At 47.8% G+C, this 18,267-nt stretch overlaps 1 protein-coding gene across 9 annotated transcripts in view; it reads left to right on the forward strand.

Moving 5' to 3' along the window:
* Positions 1-18,267, forward strand: part of RALGAPA1 (Ral GTPase activating protein catalytic subunit alpha 1) — a 775,068-nt gene that overhangs the window by 183,096 nt on the left and 573,705 nt on the right. For 5 of the 9 annotated variants that reach the window (XM_086936922.1, XM_086936927.1, XM_086936924.1 and 2 more), the window contains exon 17: positions 9,237-9,371. The exons of the other annotated variants lie outside the window; for them this stretch is intronic. In XM_086936922.1, the coding sequence (XP_086793048.1) occupies positions 9,237-9,371 (135 nt within the window). The remainder of the gene's footprint in view (positions 1-9,236; positions 9,372-18,267) is intronic. 9 annotated transcript variants of the gene reach the window in all.

Below are 18,267 nucleotides of genomic sequence, written 5' to 3' on the forward strand. Positions count from 1 at the left end.
GTCACTGTCGGAAGCGATCATATTTTCTGAATGTCTCTCCTAATTGGAGAGGATGAACGCCCTGAGTTTGACCCTTTCCTCCAGGGTTCGGGACTGGTCACTGTCGGAAGCGATCATTGTTTCTGAATGTCTCTCCTCATTGGAGAGGATGAAAGCCCTGAGGTTGACCCTCGCCTCCAGGGTTCGGGACTGGTCACTGTCGGAAGCGATCATTGTTTCTGAATGTCTCTCCTCATTGGAGAGGATGAACGCCCTGAGGTTGACCCTCGCCTCCAGAGTTCGGGACTGGTCACTGTCGGAATCATTGTTTCTGAATGTCTCTCCTCATTGGAGAGGATGAACGCCCTGAGGTTGACCCTCGCCTCCAGGGTTCGGGACTGGTCACTGTCGGAAGCGATCATTGTTTCTGAATGTCTCTCCTCATTGGAGAGGATGAATGCCCTGAGGTTGACCCTTGCCTCCAGGGCTCTGGACTGGTCACTGTCGGAAGCGATCATTGTTTCTGAATGTCTGTCCTCATTGGAGAGGATGAACGCCCTGAGGTTGACCCTCGCCTCCAGGGTTCGGGACTGGTCACTGTCGGAAGCGATCATTGTTTCTGAATGTCTCTCCTCGTTGGAGAGGATGAACGCCCTGAGGTTGACCCTCGCCTCCAGGGTTCGGGACTGGTCACTGTCGGAAGCGATCATTGTTTCTGAATGTCTCTCCTCATTGGAGAGGATGAACGCCCTGAGGTTGACCCTTTCCTCCAGGGGTCGGGACTGGTCACTGTAGGAAGCGATCATTGTTTCTGAATGTCTCTCCTCATTGGAGAGGATGAACGCCCTGAGGTTGACCCTCGCCTCCAGGGGTCGGGACTGGTCACTGTCGGAAGCGATCATTGTTTCTGAATGTCTCTCCTCATTGGAGAGGATGAACGCCCTGAGGTTGACCCTCGCCTCCAGGGTTCGGGACTGGTCACTGTCGGAAGCGATCATTGTTTCTGAATGTCTCTCCTCGTTGGAGAGGATGAACGCCCTGAGGTTGACCCTTGCCTCCAGGGCTCGGGACTGGTCACTGTTGGAAGCGATCATTGTTTCTGAATGTCTCTCCTCATTGGAGAGGATGAACGCCCTGAGGTTGACCCTCGCCTCCAGGGGTCGGGACTGGTCACTGTCGGAAGCGATCATTGTTTCTGAATGTCTCTCCTCATTGGAGAGGATGAACGCCCTGAGGTTGACCCTCGCCTCCAGGGTTCGGGACTGGTCACTGTCGGAAGCGATCATTGTTTCTGAATGTCTCTCCTCGTTGGAGAGGATGAACGCCCTGAGGTTGACCCTCGCCTCCAGGGTTCGGGACTGGTCACTGTTGGAAGCGATCATTGTTTCTGAATGTCTCTCCTCATTGGAGAGGATGAACGCCCTGAGGTTGACCCTTGCCTCAGTGTTCGGGACTGGTCACTGTCGGAAGTCCAAGCACAGGAGAAGATCCCTCGAAGGGACAGGCTGCACAAATCGATGACGCCAGTCGTTTCTCTGTATTTTTCATCCCTTCCGTGGCCTTTGACTCCCAAAGTCAGGGAATTGTTTTTCTAGGCCCTATCAGTGTTTACCACATCTTTATGACCTGTATCAATATGTAGTTTATAGTATCCAGATTACTGCAGTCTGTCAGTGGGAATCGAACACTTCGGTGTAGGCAAGTCGTTTAGTTCAGTATGCTGAGGTTTCTTTTCTTTTAAACTCTGGGATTTACCTTCTTTCAACCTGTGAATTAATCGTAGCCCGAGGAAGTGCATCATCCCTTTGACAATGCATCTCAATTAGGTACATTTCAGACTTTCGTTAAGTTGCTTTAGATCTGAAAGTGATCACTGTGTCAGGGTAACCAGCATCTTCTACCTAAAGGTGTGGCAAAAGAAATGTTTCAGGAAGGATGTTCTTCTCAGAGGAGGCAGTTTGCAACTCTAAACTAGCAGTGCCCTTGCTGCGCATCCTAGATAGCGGAGGGGGTCAAACCACAAACTTTCCTTTTTCAACTATATGTCCTTTGCTTTCGGGTAAACACTTCTACTTGCAGATTCCCCACCTAGTGAGTATCCCCGAGTGCCAGACTGAACCTGGAAAATTCAGAAGAAGTGCTCCTGTGCGCTGGAATGTGGCTCAGTATGACTTCTTGTCAACCTCGTTCTGCTCCAGAAGTTACTGCCGCCCTGGGGCACTGATGTCATTCCCTTTCTGCATCTTCATCAACAGATCTGGAGATCTGCTCCTCTTCTCTTCACTCTATGAAGTGAATTTATTTCTGTAAATATTCCCAGTATGCACTGTAATATGCCACTGCCTAAGTCTACAGGGTGTAAGTCTTGTAGGAACTATCTCCGACTGTGACAGATACCTATGAGGTCTGCCTGGTGTTTGAGTTCGGCGTATGACTCAGAGCCCTCAACGACTGTGACCAAAGGATGAATCTAAAAGCCTTGCATGAACATGAAGCTCTGAGACTTCACGCGGGACCCACTCTGGGTCAAAATCGAGACCCACTCCCGAAGTTGTTACCACGCCGGACCCCGCAGTTGAAGTCTTCAGCTAAATACACGAAAAGTAACACAATAAGCCCAAGTGTGATTTGACCTTTTCCTGCCACTTGTGTCTGCCAGAGAAGACACAAGGGCGTCACTGTGCTTCCAGGTCTCGCTCCTGTTCCACTGAGGAGTTCGTATCAATGTTGGTCCCGATTTACCTCAAGTTTTCAGTTCCGTTAGTGATGCCGCGGCATGTCTTTCGCGGGACCATGCTGCACCTCATTGACACGCCTCCAGACTCCCTCTGGTTCTCGTGTGCGCCCCAGGATCCTCAGCAACCTCATGTTGGGATACCGCAGGTGCATAGGTCCTCGGCGCTGCCTGTGCCCTCTGAGCCCGTGCTTGGTGGGCCGTACTGGAGTCTGTGTCAGTCGCTTGGACATTGAGGCCAGCACCGCCAGAAGATAAGCCACAGCTTATTGTGGTATCCATCTCCAAGTCGAATTCATCTCACTCGAGGCTCCATCCAGATCCCAATGTGGCACAGTCACCTCTCAATCCCTCAGACTCTGGCACTGTTCCCTTACTGCGCAGTTGCACACAGACACCACACCAACTTTTAACATCTGACTCCAACCAGAATCTGTCAAACAGATACAACAATGGAGGAGATGGGGAAGACTTTGCCCCTCATTATGAAGAAGACATTTGGTTTATAGACCTACAAGAGGCCGGTGGGTTGGACACCTCACCGTATCCTGGGTTGGTCCCTCCTCCAGATGAGCAACAGAAAAAAGAGCATAATTCGCCTCTGTGATGAGAAAGTCTGCTGAAGTCCTTGACGTCCAGCTCCCGACAACGGAGGTAAAAATGAATGTCCTCATAGAGGGCCTTCAGACTGCCAGACGCCAATCAAACCTCTCCTGCCCTTCAAGGAAGCACTCACGAGTGGGCTATTGGGCACTTGGACAGAACCATGTTCCGACCCTCTCGCAGGAACATTGTTTAGCCCAAGCACTCATCGGCCTAGACCTGCTCCAAATGCTAAAGGACAGGTTGTTTCAAGGTCTATAGTGTATTTTAAAGCCAAAGTTAATTGAACAGCCAATCAGACCCTCAGTGCCTTTTTTGATATGTTTATTATTTTATTTGTTCTACCCAAACACAACTGTCCATCACGTATTTCACGATCTGTTCAATCATGCAAGACGCTTCATCAGGGATAAACACTTTATTAAGTTGTAGACTGCTGATGTGCAAATTACTTCAGTCTCATCATCTAACTTAGTACCTCTCCTTTGTTTTACGGGAAAGGATGTTCTGTTGCTAATATATGATAGTTGATCGAAAAGAAGAAATTGAATTATGGAGTTTTATCACCAATCTGCATGATAACCCTCTTCTGTTAGTAGGGCCTCTGAATGGGTGTTACTAGAGAGACCTTAGTAATAGAGAATGGTGATCAATACATTAGTAGACCTCAAAACAACTTGTCTTTTAACAATTGTTGTAAATAGTGCTCGGGGAATCAAGCGCTCTGTTTCTAGAGGTCTGATGGGGTCCTAAATAGAGCTCCTGTTTCCCCTCCTTTATTTATACCAGATCCAGGCGACCATGATTTGTTGACTCTGCCTCCAACTCCTGAGAGTTTGATGGTGCAGGCATCTGGGTTTGATGGTGCAGGCATCTGGGTTTGATGGTGCAGGCATCTGAGTTTGCTGGTGCAGGCATCTGAGTTTGATGGTGCAGGCATCCACCAGAAATGTCAACCCTAACTCCTTTCCGACTACTCCTCCAGACAGAGATTCCAAACTTATGGAAAAGTTTGTCACAGCAATCTCCTCCCTCTACCAGGCTTACCTTGAGGTAGGTTAACATCAGCAAAGTACGTGGTTGTTCTACTCACACACTTAAGGACACGGTTGGGGAGATCTTGCTGGCTGTCCGAGTAGACTTACAGGCTTCTGTGGCCCAACCATTTAGGATTGTTGGGATGTGGCCAAGTTTGTCATCCACTGGGGCATAGACACAACTGACTGTCTAGAAAGGGCTGTTTGACCAGCGTGGGGCTACGGCTCCATACATGGATGACATCAGGTCTCTGTCTGCAGCGTCTAGTGTCCTTAATAGACGTGTACTTCAATGCTACCCAGCTGTTTGGAGAAAAGGTGGTCTGGCCCTGGAGCTTTTTAAGGAGTGTCAAGCTACGGCACACACTCTGAGCCTTTCGGCACCAGTCCGGCGGTTTCTCTCCCTCCCTCAACCCCCCCAATAGTTAGTCCTTTTTGGACATATGCCAGTACTAGGCACAGCAATAGCATCAGGCCACACCTTCCACACATCCGGCCTCTCAGCCATTGTGAGGTCGAGCCATAGACCCAACAGACAATGACCAGGCCGTCAGGGGCAGCATACGTCTCAATCCCCTGTCCCACCGTGTACAGTTAGTTCTGCCGATGGTACACCTGACTCCTTCACAGAAGCTCCCTCTCGTCAGTCCCATCCTGGATATGGTGCGCCTTTGGACCTTACTCTAGACCAGGAAGTCGAGGACGTTCAACTTATGACCTGCTGTTCCAGCCTCAGTCCTGGGTCTCAGTAAGGGTGGCTCTGAAGCTTCTTGACTTGCTGACGTCCCACAGCCTGCTCCCCAACCATGCCCGATGACCTATGTGGGCTCTACTGTAGCATCAGAAGTCTCTGTGGTCCCAGCACCTGGTAACCTGCCCGATTCCAACCAGGAGTTGGGGGAGATTGCAAAAGATCTGTAGTGGTGGCTGCTGGACCACAGTTGGACCGGCTGCCGACGCTCAGCCTACCCCACTCAGAGTTGACGGTATTGGCTGACGCAACACTACTGTACTGGGTAGGCCATATGGGAGAGGTGATTAGATACCCACCTCTATATACATTTGATGGAGCCTGTGGGCGATTCTCCGGGCGTTCAAGGCCTTCCTGCAGAGCATCAACGGAAGGTGGTTCAGCTTCTCATGGACAACACAACAGCAATTTGGTACTGCAGTAAGCAAAACATGATAGTTTTGTATCCTGTGCCAGGATGCTCTGCACCTCTAAAGCTGGGTACATTTTCAGGGCGTTTCACTGGCAGTTCACCAACTGGCAGCATCTTTGATTGCCACTATGGACGAGCTCAGCCGCCGATGCCTAGTGGAGCATGAATGGCAGTTTCACCCGAAAGAGGTGCAGGGTGTCTTCCAGCAATGGGGAGAACCCTAGCTTGATCTCTTCTCCACCGCAGAGAAAGCGCAGTGTCAAACCTTTTTACATGTTAGATGTTCCAAGAAGTCTCTCCTTAAAGAGAGATTCTGCAGGTAATGGAGCATGAGACTTGTGTATGCCTTCCCTCTGCTTCCTTTCCTACCCAGAGTACTGAAGAAGACCTGGAAAAAAGTGGCCCACATCAGGCCAGGAGGGTGAATACACAGAACTTCTCGGTCTAATCATCTGCCCTCTGATGTGGCTTCCTTTAGGAAGGATCTTCCTTTGCAGCACCAGGGGACGTCTTACACCTGGCCCTGAGGCGACCAGCACTGCAATTTGAGGCGAATGGGCAGCTACAGTTATACTTGCTTGATCTCCCTCCAAAGTCACTAATGAAATCTGGCAGCTCTGCTCCCGTCCACGAAATATGCCTGTTTCGGGTGCTGGGATACGTTTGTTGGGTGCATTGTTGTTTGTTTTGTCTTTGGCCAAACATTGACTTGCTGTCGGCGCTGTTAAAGTTTGTTGTTGGCCTTACCAGCTTTTTACATTTGCCGGGCCAGCAGTCCTTGTTCATATCACCTGTTGTGATGCATTTTGTTAAAGGTTTGCAACATACGTTTCTACCAAAGCCCCCTTGTGATGCCACAGTGGGACTCCATTCCCTCATGGGTTCCCCAATTTGAACCAATGCACAGTTGTCCCCAGCACCGGCTCACCTTAAAAGCGGTCTTTATGGTTGCATAAACATCAGCAAGCCATGGAAGTTAGAGTCCGACTCTCCCGGTCCAGCCCCCATTTTACTACCTTTTTTCCTAGACCAACTGATGGTAAATACATGAACAGCATTCTTATCGAAGGTAGTGATGGGCAGCGCAGCGACCAGAGCTGGGGATCCGGTTTCGCGTCCTGGTGTCAGTTCAACATCCCATGTTTCTAGGCAATTCCCTTAATCTCCCCTGTGCCCATGGATAGCGTCTGGAAACCCTCACTGGTGATAAGCAGCCCTATATAAATCTACAAATTATTATTAATATTTTAGCATCAGACAAGTTATCACTCTTCTGACCATTTTTGTTCTGCCTCATCCCTAGGACGAGAGACTTTATTTGGATCCCAAGAGAGTGCTCAGTTTTTACATCCGTGGCACCAAGGAGCATTGGGTGGACAATCCGCTCTTTGTGGGGCTCTCTGGAACAAAGCAGGGCAAGCGATGCAGAAGCAGACCATCTTTTGATGGATAAGCTTCTCCGGTCCTGCATATCTGTCCGGTAGCTACCTGGGCATCGCTGCACATGTCCACAAAGCTCTATATCCTTGCCAGTCCGGTCCGCCGAGGTGGGCATTTTGCCTGTTTGGTCCTTTAGAACTTTTTAATCTGAGCCACTCCACCCACTTACCACCCTGGGAGGTGCTGGTTGGTGTCGATTCACAGTGGGAGGAACCTGCAGTTAGAAGAGCAACTTCTCTTCATAAATGCTTTTTTCTGATAGATACGTTATCTACTTGCAGATTCCTCTCCGCCCTCCTTTTTCCTATTCTATGGATTTGTCTCCTTGTCCTTTAAAAAGGTCCCAGTTTCGGAATGTGCACACTGGTTCTCCCCGTTTAAAAATGGGCTCCGCATCCGAGCGCGTTGATAGCTTGCGAAAGAATCTGACATCAATGTGCATGAATGGCGCTTACATAAAGCTCTGATTGTCACCCCTGGCGTGAGCCAAGCTGCATACAGAGATGCACTGTGCCATGTACCGGGCTGCAGGAGCACTGCCTTTGAGTTTTTGGGATCCAGATTGGCACCGGGGCATGCTCACAAGGAGAGGAATCTGCTGTAAGTCACACTGTTCAAAGGAAAGAGCCTTACCCAAGGTAAGTAACTTGTTTGTTTTCCCCTCTCCGCTCTTGCTTCATAAAGTGATCCTCAAGCTGCAAACAGTGCTCCTTCTGAAATGACTTGGGCCCAACTAAATCTAGTTCTCGGACCTTGTTCTACTGACCAAAACTCCACTCCCGCAAGATCCGCTTTCTCCGAGGTGATGCCAAGTTTTCCATTAATCCCTATAATCCCAAACGTGCGTGCTTGAAAGGTCATGCTCCATTCAGGCAGCTTGAAAACCTCTACAGGAACATAATACAGTGGTATAAGGCCTGCTTTTGTTAATGGGCTTTGAGGAGTCGCATGGGTGCTATGGTCTGCTCTGCTTCCGTTTCTCATCTTTGTTTCTTAGAAGCTCTTTTCTGGCATCATGAGTGAATCATACAAAGCTTCCATAGTAGTCGTTTTCGGAAGTCTTTCTGATGTGCTTTCTCTTTATAAACAAAGTCGCTGGTAAACATTTTTCATAACGTCTTGGTTTAGTCTTCCTCCCTGGCCCTCGCCAGAAAGCCAGATTTGGTTCTGGACTTGAATGTCCTCCTAAATTCTTGGGTTAGAATCCATACCCTTAATTGATGGTATTCTGTCACTTGTGTTTTTCCTTTGCCATTCAGCCCTGCTCACAAGTGTAACTTTGATGCACTGTTTCTTGACAGAGCAGCTGTAACCACTTCTGTGAAACGCTTGTCTTGACGTTACACAGAGTTTTGCTTATTACTTCCATTTGAATCAAGGGACATGTTTGCTCTACTTTTTTTTACAAAACTCTTCTCTGGAGACAGAGAGGATCCTCCTTGTCTCCAGTGTTGAGAGAGCGCTCTCATTCGAAGGGCACAGATCTAAGTGTCCACTTTATACATCGTTTTTCACCTTTGGGTATTGGCGGAACTTTTCCTGGCAAGGAAGGAGCCGAAGATTTTATAGCCCTATGGGTGTTCTCTTCAGGGTCTCCTGCTCGGATGTATATCTATGAACATACTGTCTGGGCAGAGATAGCTGCCACTGCAGTCCTTCTGCTTGTAAATGTGCGTGAGCTGTAGAGGGTCCAACTGGGCTGCTTCTTGTGCCTTCTTCTCCTTGTGCCTTCTGCTCATGCCATGCATTGGCTGCTAGTTCCAGGGATTATGCCCCCTCAGATCTAGCTATAATATTTTTAGGCAGATCTTTTTTTCAGGATGCGGTTTTTCTTCCTCCCACCTGCATTTCATACTTGAGAATCTACCCTCTTTTAACCACCCTTGTCCATTTTCTTGTCAAAATGTTTGTTAATAATGGTTGTCCTTGCGCTAATCTGTGGCATAGGCAGGGCTGTGCATACTTCTGGGCATAAAATATTGAAAGATAACTTTCTGCTGAACAGAGTGCTTTGTTTGATGCTGGTGGTAGCATTTCATTAATCTACAGGGTTCTTGAGAGATTTGTAGGACTAGGAATAAACATAAGCAGAGTACTGTGTGTTGCCTGGGATATCTGTTGGTCGGAGGGCGGAGGGTGGAAGATCTTTGTGTTGTTTGTGGTTGCTTTTCTTTGTCCGCCTCGCTGTTCGCTGCTGTTGTGGCACAAAAGTCTCTCATTGTCACTCTTCTTTCTCTCCCTCTTGGCTCCCACCTTCTCTCTTTCTCTCCTTCCTTGAAGCTATGAGAAGCAGATCCATTGGCGAATGTGCTCTGCCATCAGCCTCAATTCGCAGCGCTAAAAGTGTTCCTGTGCTGCTCCATCCTTCCAAACCCTCTCTGCCTGCTCTCACCCCCCTCTCTGACCAGCTTACAGGTAGTGCCACCTCTGCTATGTCTGCACCACCCATGCGCTCCTTGCACTCCGCTTTGCTCTCCTTCGAATGCCATTTCACAGCTGCAAACTCTGACAACCATTGTATTGGGAAGGGAGGCCAGCGGGGCAACTGGGCAGGGATTCGGGAGGTTGCTGTTTAAAACTCAAATGAAATAGTCCACCCCACTTCATTCTCATGTCATTTCATATCTGCAGCCAGAAGTGGAAGCATCAACGTTAGTCCTGTGCCAGTTTGTTAACTAAAGTGATTGCAAGTTTGACTTGTACGGTACACAGTAGGCTTACCAGTATTTCGGAATACCCCAATGGAGACAAGGGTCTTCAAGTCGGAATTTAAATCTATCCTCCTAGGCATGGTGGGGGTTCACAGTAGTCCATGGCTGCATATATCTTGCAGCCCATTGTTTTATGCATTTCAAACTTTGATTTATTCCCTGCTGATGCTGTGGTATTCCTCCGGGAGGGGCTCCAGATTTTAGACATGTTGCCTTTGGTATGTGTCCCATGAATATGAGAATGTACAAGATGATTCTCTCTCCTGTTCTACACGGCCGAGCCTGAATATCCAGACCTCTTTAAGGGGTCCCTGCAGCTGATTTCTCCTGTTCCCTAAAATAGTGTGATCCCCCAATTTTCTGTCTACTAAAGTCTGTTATGTTCCCTCCCATCTTGTTTATTTTGAAGTATCCTCCTTTAATCATTTGTAGCTCAACCATTTCTAGTTTCCAAACCCCCTTTCAAAGCCTTAGTCATTCTCTTCCAGCTCCCATCTCAAAAGAGATCTTTCTCCCAACATTTTTCTACCCAGTTTGCCTTTTCCCCCATTCCATGTTTCACTCCTTCTACCTTCTGGATCAGTCAGCCTGAATGGGCTCTGTTCCTAGATGACCACCAAGCAGTGGTTTGTACTGAAGGATGAAAATGAAAAGGTCTGTTCTGGTAGTCTTCTTTTAGACTACAGTATTTATCAGTTTGAAGATGTGCGGGTTTATGACCCAAAGGTTGTACTTAATGCTTATATATTTTTTAATTAATTAGCTGAGTGTAACCTTATCTGCTGCAATGTTTTTTGCATTGCGGAGCAGTAGTTTGCGGGAAAGGTTTTTTAACTATGATTGTTCCCTTTTATAATCAGGGAAAAGCGAGTTGAGGGACAAGAAGAAGAAAAGGGAGAGTCCAGAGGGTATTGTAAATTTATTTTGGAAACAAGTAAACGAGGAAGGATTCCCCACAGGACGTAAATCAGGCTCTATAAAAAAAAAAGCCATTTTTAACTTGATCAACTGACACAGAGTGCAACAGCCACAAAAAATTAAACCAGCCAGATCGATAAACATCACCTGAGGGTCGTCAAAGGTTGAAGAAGAGGGAAAGGGAGGATGGTGACCAACGTCGTTATAACCCTTAAAACAGGGCGCGTTAACTTGGAAGGACCACAAACTCTGACCGAGGCAAGTGGAAGGCAGTGATCATCGGTGCATCTCCATTCCCGTTCATGCACAGCAACACAAAGGGTGCTCCTCCTAGATGCAGTACTTCCTAGTGACAAATACTTCATTTTCCCTCACAACGATGCTTCGGGTGATTTGGGACTGGTGAGGTGGTATCAATGGCAGAGGATTTCCGTTTAATGATGGTGACAATACTTTAACACTGAAACTGGTTTACAAATGCATTAAGTAATTTCCCATAGAACAGTGTTTTTGGCCGGGACATTCTATGGGTCAATGTAGTGTCCTCAATAGGGTGAATGAGAACTGAAATGACTTTGTTGAGTACGTAGCGGAACTTGCTGTTGCCATCTAATTGTAGGGCACGGGCAGGTGTTTAAACAAATTGGTTATTCGAAAAATAATAGTGGTTGTTCCGTGTCCCTACTGCTGGCACCACAGACCCAAACATGGAGCTGCCCTTGAATGATTGCCCGTTGCGATGTAGTTCGGACGACAGTCTAAGGGGGGAATGAATAGCCAGGGGGCTCGGGGTCTTTGGACGGAGGTCACATCAAAGATCTGCCAGGCTCTTTGGTTCAGATTGGCACACTACTAGCTTGAGCTGCATTTCCACCCATCTTGTACACTCACGGTCCATCCATGCATGGGAGCACCTGAACTCTGTGTGCTTGACTCTGCCATTCCTTAATGCTTCATTTCCTATTGGTTGTGTTGGGAGAGTTTAAAATGTTTCTTTTTGCCTTTCTGTGGTTATCTTGGAATGTTTCTCTGTTTTTTTAATTGACGATCACTTTGTTGCTAATGGAACTGACTTAAAATAAAATGTTCTTAAAAACATTTGAATGAGGAGTTATTAGTGGTATGCATAAGGGAAAGCATGAAGGACGGAGCTGTCGGGGGCAACAGGAACTGATGTCACTTAGGGGCAAAGGAGACAAACTGGGAGCGAAAGGACTGGTGAGGAGACAGTGATAGGAAGAGCCGAAACTGCTAAGGAGATACAAGGGAGTAAGACAGGAAAAAGAGGTACTGCGCAGGGTTGGCATGGAGAAAGGATGCGCAGGAACTGTTACAGAGTACCTGGGGGAATACGTGGAGGGGATGAGGTAGAACTCCTGCAGGGAGATCGCAGAAGGATGGGTGAGCTAGGATTGTTTCAGAAAGAGAGTGCGAGAACTTGAACTGCTGTAGACCGAGGGCGAGTGAAGACAGGGCAACCAGTTGTTGACGACACTGCACACAAAAGAAGTGTAGAGAAGATCTACTGAAGAGTACAGGTAAGCACAAATGGGAAGGCTTGTTGTCTTGGAAGAACCACCTTTATTCAAACACACAGAACGCTGTTTGCTGAATGTCCAGTCCGAAGGAGGAAAAGCAGAGCTACTTCCTCCAAGGGGTCCGTATAGTAAGGAAGATCAATCAGAACAGGCTTCCACATCAGTGCACACCCCCACACACATCATGGAAACACATACACAGCTTGAGTTCAGCCAAGCACATCCTCTGAAGGAGTAATATGGCAGAGTAGGGTTTGTCATAAGGAATGGGATTTTCATTTGGGCAGCTTTCCACTCTAGATTGTTTGTCATTATATTGCTGTGGTTCCTATATGTGCTCAAATATTAGGTGCCTTTTTCTAGAAGAGAATGCGAGGTATTTAAAAATGCTCGTGTGTGCTTCTTATGTTGCTGTGCGCACACCGATCTCTTCTTTGTTGAGATTTTGCCTTTCTTTCATGCGACTCCCGCTCCATGGTTTGGGTTGAATGTTTTGAGGCCCGATCTGCACCGCAACAACAGAATACTGTTCCGTTCCGCTTCCTCATGTACCTTTGGAGCTTTTCTGTCTGGTTGGTAGGACTGATAGCAGGTTTTCTTATGGAGATGTCTTTAAGTTGTTTGCTATAGTTGCAAACCACGTGGTGGAGGACAGAGTTTTCTTTTAGATCAACCCACCTTGATCAAGTTGTGCCGCTAAAGGACCGCTCCTCGGTGTGTCTTCTCTGGTGGTCCTCAAGATGCGTCATGAACGCAAGCATTGCTCACTTTGTTCAGGGAGCATGTGTTCGGTGGTGGGTGTTAAAGCGCTCCTCACATGCACAGGGCTTCCATTCTCCCCGGGGATGAGCTTGTGGTCTCTGGCGGCTTCTCCAATGGATCTGCAGTTGGTCAGTTTAAGGGTTCAGTCCAGGGAGGATTCTTCATCAAGGCCAGTTCTTCTCTTTCAGGTAAAGCCTGCCCTACTTTCTGTGGTATCCTTCTTCTGTGTATTCTATGTTGAATTAGAAGTCCTTTATTAATTATTACTTTTATTCATTTATCACCTTTATTAATTCTCTTTTTCGCTTGTACAAATAAAAGGGCTCGTCTCTAGCATGCACTTCGGATGTATTGGAACATTTGGTTTAGGAGCAGACCTCTGACAGTTTTTGGTCAAGGACATCGGTGAGATGTGGATTTCTTGGTGGATTGGAATATTTGGTTTATGTGTAAAACTCTTTTCCTCAATGAATTAAAATACTGGATTTATGAGTAAATCTCCTCTCACTTTGTGTGCAGGTAAAGGTCGACTATCAGGAGTAAATTATCTGGTGGTTCCCTGGTGCCTTACTAGATCTGAGGGATTCTTTCACAAGAATTCTCCAAGTCCAATCTGGCACCTGGGACAGGTGGCGTTGTGTGACTCCGCTGTGTCTCGGTGATACTCCACAAGTTATGTTGTATAGCCACATAAAAGTTCCACTGCAGCCCATTGATTTTCGTTCCTTTCTTTCCATGCTCCTCGTTGTGGATCCAGGATCCGGATGTTCAGACGATTTGTAAATCCTCTCATGGTGTGCTGGGTATCAATGTCCCCACCACAAACGTCAATTTGACGATGTGCCGCGACTGCAGCAAGCAGGTGTCAGTCGTGCACATGCGGGCGCTCTGCCTCTGGTACTTGGGCTTTGTGCACAACTCTTAAGTAGCGCAACAAGTTTGCCCTTATGCACCAGAAAGCCATCAAAAACTGAGAGGCAGAACTCTGACGCCAAGCACATAAAGCAGCGTTGTGCAGGTGGTGTCCGTTAAACGCCCACTCATTGCTTGAAGTCTTCTGGTTATTCATTTCAAACATAAGCTTGAAAAGCAGGATGCAGGGCCAGTCCCCAAAGCGCCACTTGAAGTCCGATGAGAAGGTGTGAGGATATCAAGATAAAGGTTGTTCACCTTCACAGTCTCTGTAATCTGGACTGGTTCAGCAGCTGGTCCCAGCGTGCCCCAAGTTTCCTGGGACATCATCAACATTGCAGCAGATACATGCCTTTAGAGAGGCGATGCTGCAAACGTTTGGTGAACCTCTGCTTCCCTCTGGGGCACCTTGGGGTCCTAAGAAGCAGGAGGACTTTGTAGTGAGACCACCACTGGTAAGTCTGCCCCTGTGCCTAGTCTGCTCGCTATGGAACAGGCTAGGTACAGGCCAAGTACAGGCCAGGAATAGGCCTCTGCACCAGCACCCAGGTCCATTCAGCCTCCTTCTATACAGGCACTGGCACCAACTATGCTGGTGCTGATAGAACAGCTGGTCCCGAGCCACCGTCAGTCTCGACTGGTGTTGCAGTTTACGATCACAAAAGTGCAAACAGTTGTGATTCATCCTGATTCTGATTCAAGACCTTTCCCTCGACTCTGTTGCCAGCAGAGGGTCCATGAAGTCTTTAGTTCAAGAGGAGCCCTATGTCCCTCAAGACACTGAGGAGGCTGGATTGTTTCCTCCTCACTACACTAGACTCCCGACCAGGTGCTGCTATGCGTTCTGAACTACTTGAGGTCTGTTAGTCAATTTGTTGGGAAGTCATAAAAGCAGAGAGATGCAACATTCCAGTCTCCGTGTAATCAATGCATACACCAAAATTATCCTAGAGAGTTGAGTAGAAACATCCTGTTAACGATGATGCCTGGGTTATGGACAGACAAAGAGAGGGTCGGAAGAGAAGGTTCTCGCAGAGGAAGTGCCAGAGACCAACACTTCGGTCTTTGTTGCTTCATTCAATCTCCTACCGTTGGAAACTGAATCAAGGCAGTTCCTAGACTGCTTTTCGAGAGACGACAGATCAACCCAAAACGAGCCTGACCGTTCAGCCTGTGGAGTTACAGATCAAAAAGTGTGGGGCTTAGTACAGAGCCTTGTGGAACCCCTCACCCCATGGCTTTAAAAGAGGAACAGATGTTAGGCAAGAGGCACAGCTTGTGCATGATTCTCAAAAGTGCTATATCTGGGTTCCCTTTCGGCCTATCCACCATAGAAGGAATCCAGAAGAATTGATGTCTTTAGAAGCAAACTGTCCTTTTTACTAGCACATATGTCAAGCAATATAGCTAGCTTGTAGGCCGGTATGCACATACCTTGTGGGACGTGGCCAGTGATTTCTTTTTGCCAGCAGTCCCAAAGGATCGCAGGGCCTTATTAACCCAGGCTATTTGTGATGGCCAGGATGCTTCAAAGTGCGTACTCCCGGCAAGCCTGGATACCATGACTGTACTGGCTGGGCTATTGGCACCAGCTTTTTGCTTAGAAGGTGCTCCTTAATGATGTCACACAGGTTTTCTGCAAACGTCTCTTATGGATATGCCCCTTGATGGCTCCAGGCTATTCAGGCAGAAGGCTGATTAGACGCTGGAACAGTTGAAGGACAGCCACATCATGCCACAGCCCTTTGGCTTTTTCACACCATTACACATTTTTCACATAAGATCAGGAACTTCAGAGGCTGCTGCAAGGGGCATCTTATAGGCAAAGCCACATCCCACAGCCTGTTGTACAGACGCCAACCTGCTCTTTTTAAGTATGCAACACCGCAGCCTTTGTGTTGTTCAGCATTGACCGTATTCCTTCAGCAAATCCTCCCCTGCTGCACTGGTTTCCAAGCTGCTTTAGTTTGGCTTCAGAGATGCCTTCCAGGCCAGTAGGCGGTAGTATTCAACATCACTAAACCCCGCCCCCCCCATGCGCTAAAACTAGGACGTCACACAGAAAGGTCCTACTAATTGTCCAAAAGGGTTATGCACTACCTTTTAATTCTACCTCTCCCCACCTTCCCTTCACCGCAGAAAGCATTCTGAAGAACAACACAGAATCCTGATGCAGCAACAGCAAGTTAATGTGTTGGTCTTTGACAAGTACCAGGTTCTTAGAGATGGATGGTATGTTAACTCTCACTATTTCATCCCGGAGGAGGGAGGCATCGATCAATCAAGGGTCTGTAAAGCGCGGCTACTCACCCGTGAGAGTCCCAAGGTTTCAGACCTATTCTAGTGCTTCGCCCATTGAATGCCTTTCTAAGAGCGGACAAATTCAAGATGCTCATACTGGCCCATCTCCTTTCGACTCTGGAACCAGGAGATTGGATGGTATCCTTGCATGGCAGGGCACTCATTTCCATCTGCGGTGCCAGAGGCATTAACTGCATTTCAACCGGGGCAAGACCACTTTCAATTTGCTGTGCTCTCCTTCGGCCATAGGTGGGCCCCTCAGATGGACCCCACAGATGCACGCAAAAGTGATAATGGTGGTCGCTGTACATCGGGGGTACTTGTATTCCGATACCTCAACAACAAACTGGTTCTAGAGGCAGGCTCGTCAGAGTCCGTCATTATCCACTTCCAGACGACCGCTGCACTCCTATCCATGAACTGTAGACCTACCTCTGAGCCCCGTGAAAAGAAGCCCATTGATTGAGGCAATCCTAGACATGGCGGCATTTAAGGACTTCCCTCCACCGTCTCATCTGGATCTCGAAGGAGACTGCACTGGATCTGAAGTGGTGGTTGGTGGATGCCCATTTGACCTGTGGCAGGCCTCTTCCCCTTCCTGATTCAGGGCTTACGTTTGTGACCGATGCATCGCTGCTAAGTTGGGAAGATCACTTGGGGAGGTGGAGATCAGATCTCTATAGGATTCCTGGTCTATATCAACCTTCTAGAGCTTTGGACAGTCCACCTGGCCACGAAGCCTTCCTGCCATGCATCAGTAGAAGGATAGTACCGGTCCTCAATGACAGCAAAGGATGCACTCTAAGCCGTCCTCTGATAGCTTTCTTGACCCAAGTTCTGGGAAAAATCAAGTTCAACTGGGACCAAGACGTTCTCTTCACTCAGGCCTGGTCTATGAGATTGTGGTACTTGAAGCTCCTGGACCCGAGCATTTCTCCTCCGATCAGGCTTGCACTACAGGAAGAACTTCTGTCTCATCAACAGGACAGGGTCTCCACAGCTCACACCACCATATGTTGAGATTGAGTGGCAGCAACTAAATGCATTTGACTTGTCGACCAATTTGGCCGATGGCATGCTATTCCACAAAGTCAAATGTAAGGCAGGCTTGGTGTGGTGCCCGAAACACACATCCCTTATTAGCTAAACTTTCTGATGTCCATTTGTTTGCTCTTTTGTTAGCCCAGCAAGACCTTGCAGTGGGCACAATGAAAGGTTAGTTGTCTGCCCTCTCTGCCTTCTTGTGTTTACACGATTCTCTGCTCATTACTGTTTAAATCACCACTTTTGATGCATTTTCTAAAATGTTTGGCACACGTTTCCCCCAACCCATTTGTGATGCCTCAGTCGAACCATAATCTGATCTTGACATTTTTATGGGCACGTCTTTTGATTCCCTCTTTAGCTGCCAGTGCCAGTCTACCCGTCTGGGTGATGGAGCTCTCCACAAAGGGGCATGGCAGGTCATGAGGCTCTTGACTAAAAACCGTTGTCCTTATGGCCATCATTTCACCACACTGTCTGGATCCCGCAGGTGCTCATTCACTAGTCCTACACCCCCTTTGTCCTGTACACATTGGTGTTGAGAACACAGGCAGCATTACCTTAAAAAAAGGAGTGACAACTTTTCAGGTTCGCCAATTGATCCGGGTTCTTTCCAATGTGAGCTCACAGGTTTCTGGAGAGGTTTGTCTTTTGAATTGAAGTCTTATTCTCTTCTGTACATAAGAGTTGCACTCCAATAAGGCTTGTTGAATGGCCTCAAAGACGCTGCATTCTAAACTCATTCCACTGTCCTGTTTAATGGGTCTAAAGTGTTGTGAATAAGAAGCAGCCCTGTAATGGGCGGACAGGGCTCGGTGTGCCGTAGCATGGAAACACCGGGGCGAGGTACCCATATAACTGGAGTACATGACCAGTTATATGACCCAGTGAGACATCATATCGGATCATAGGGCCACATAAGGCCTATCCTTTTTTTCTTTTTCTTTTTTTGTCCTCATATATGCCACCAGATGTTATATGCTCTAGATGGGTCTCACTGTCGCCTTCTGTACTGACATTCCTGAAACCACCCCGGGGTCAGTATATGGCTAACAGAGATGTCCCAGAGGTGGGTAGTTTCCTTATCCAACTCCCCTGTCTTATGATGGAGTACCTCAGGCTAGG

Source organism: Lissotriton vulgaris, chromosome 9 (genome assembly GCF_964263255.1).
Source record: "Lissotriton vulgaris chromosome 9, aLisVul1.2, whole genome shotgun sequence".
In the NCBI taxonomy this organism is placed as follows: domain Eukaryota; kingdom Metazoa; phylum Chordata; class Amphibia; order Caudata; family Salamandridae; genus Lissotriton; species Lissotriton vulgaris.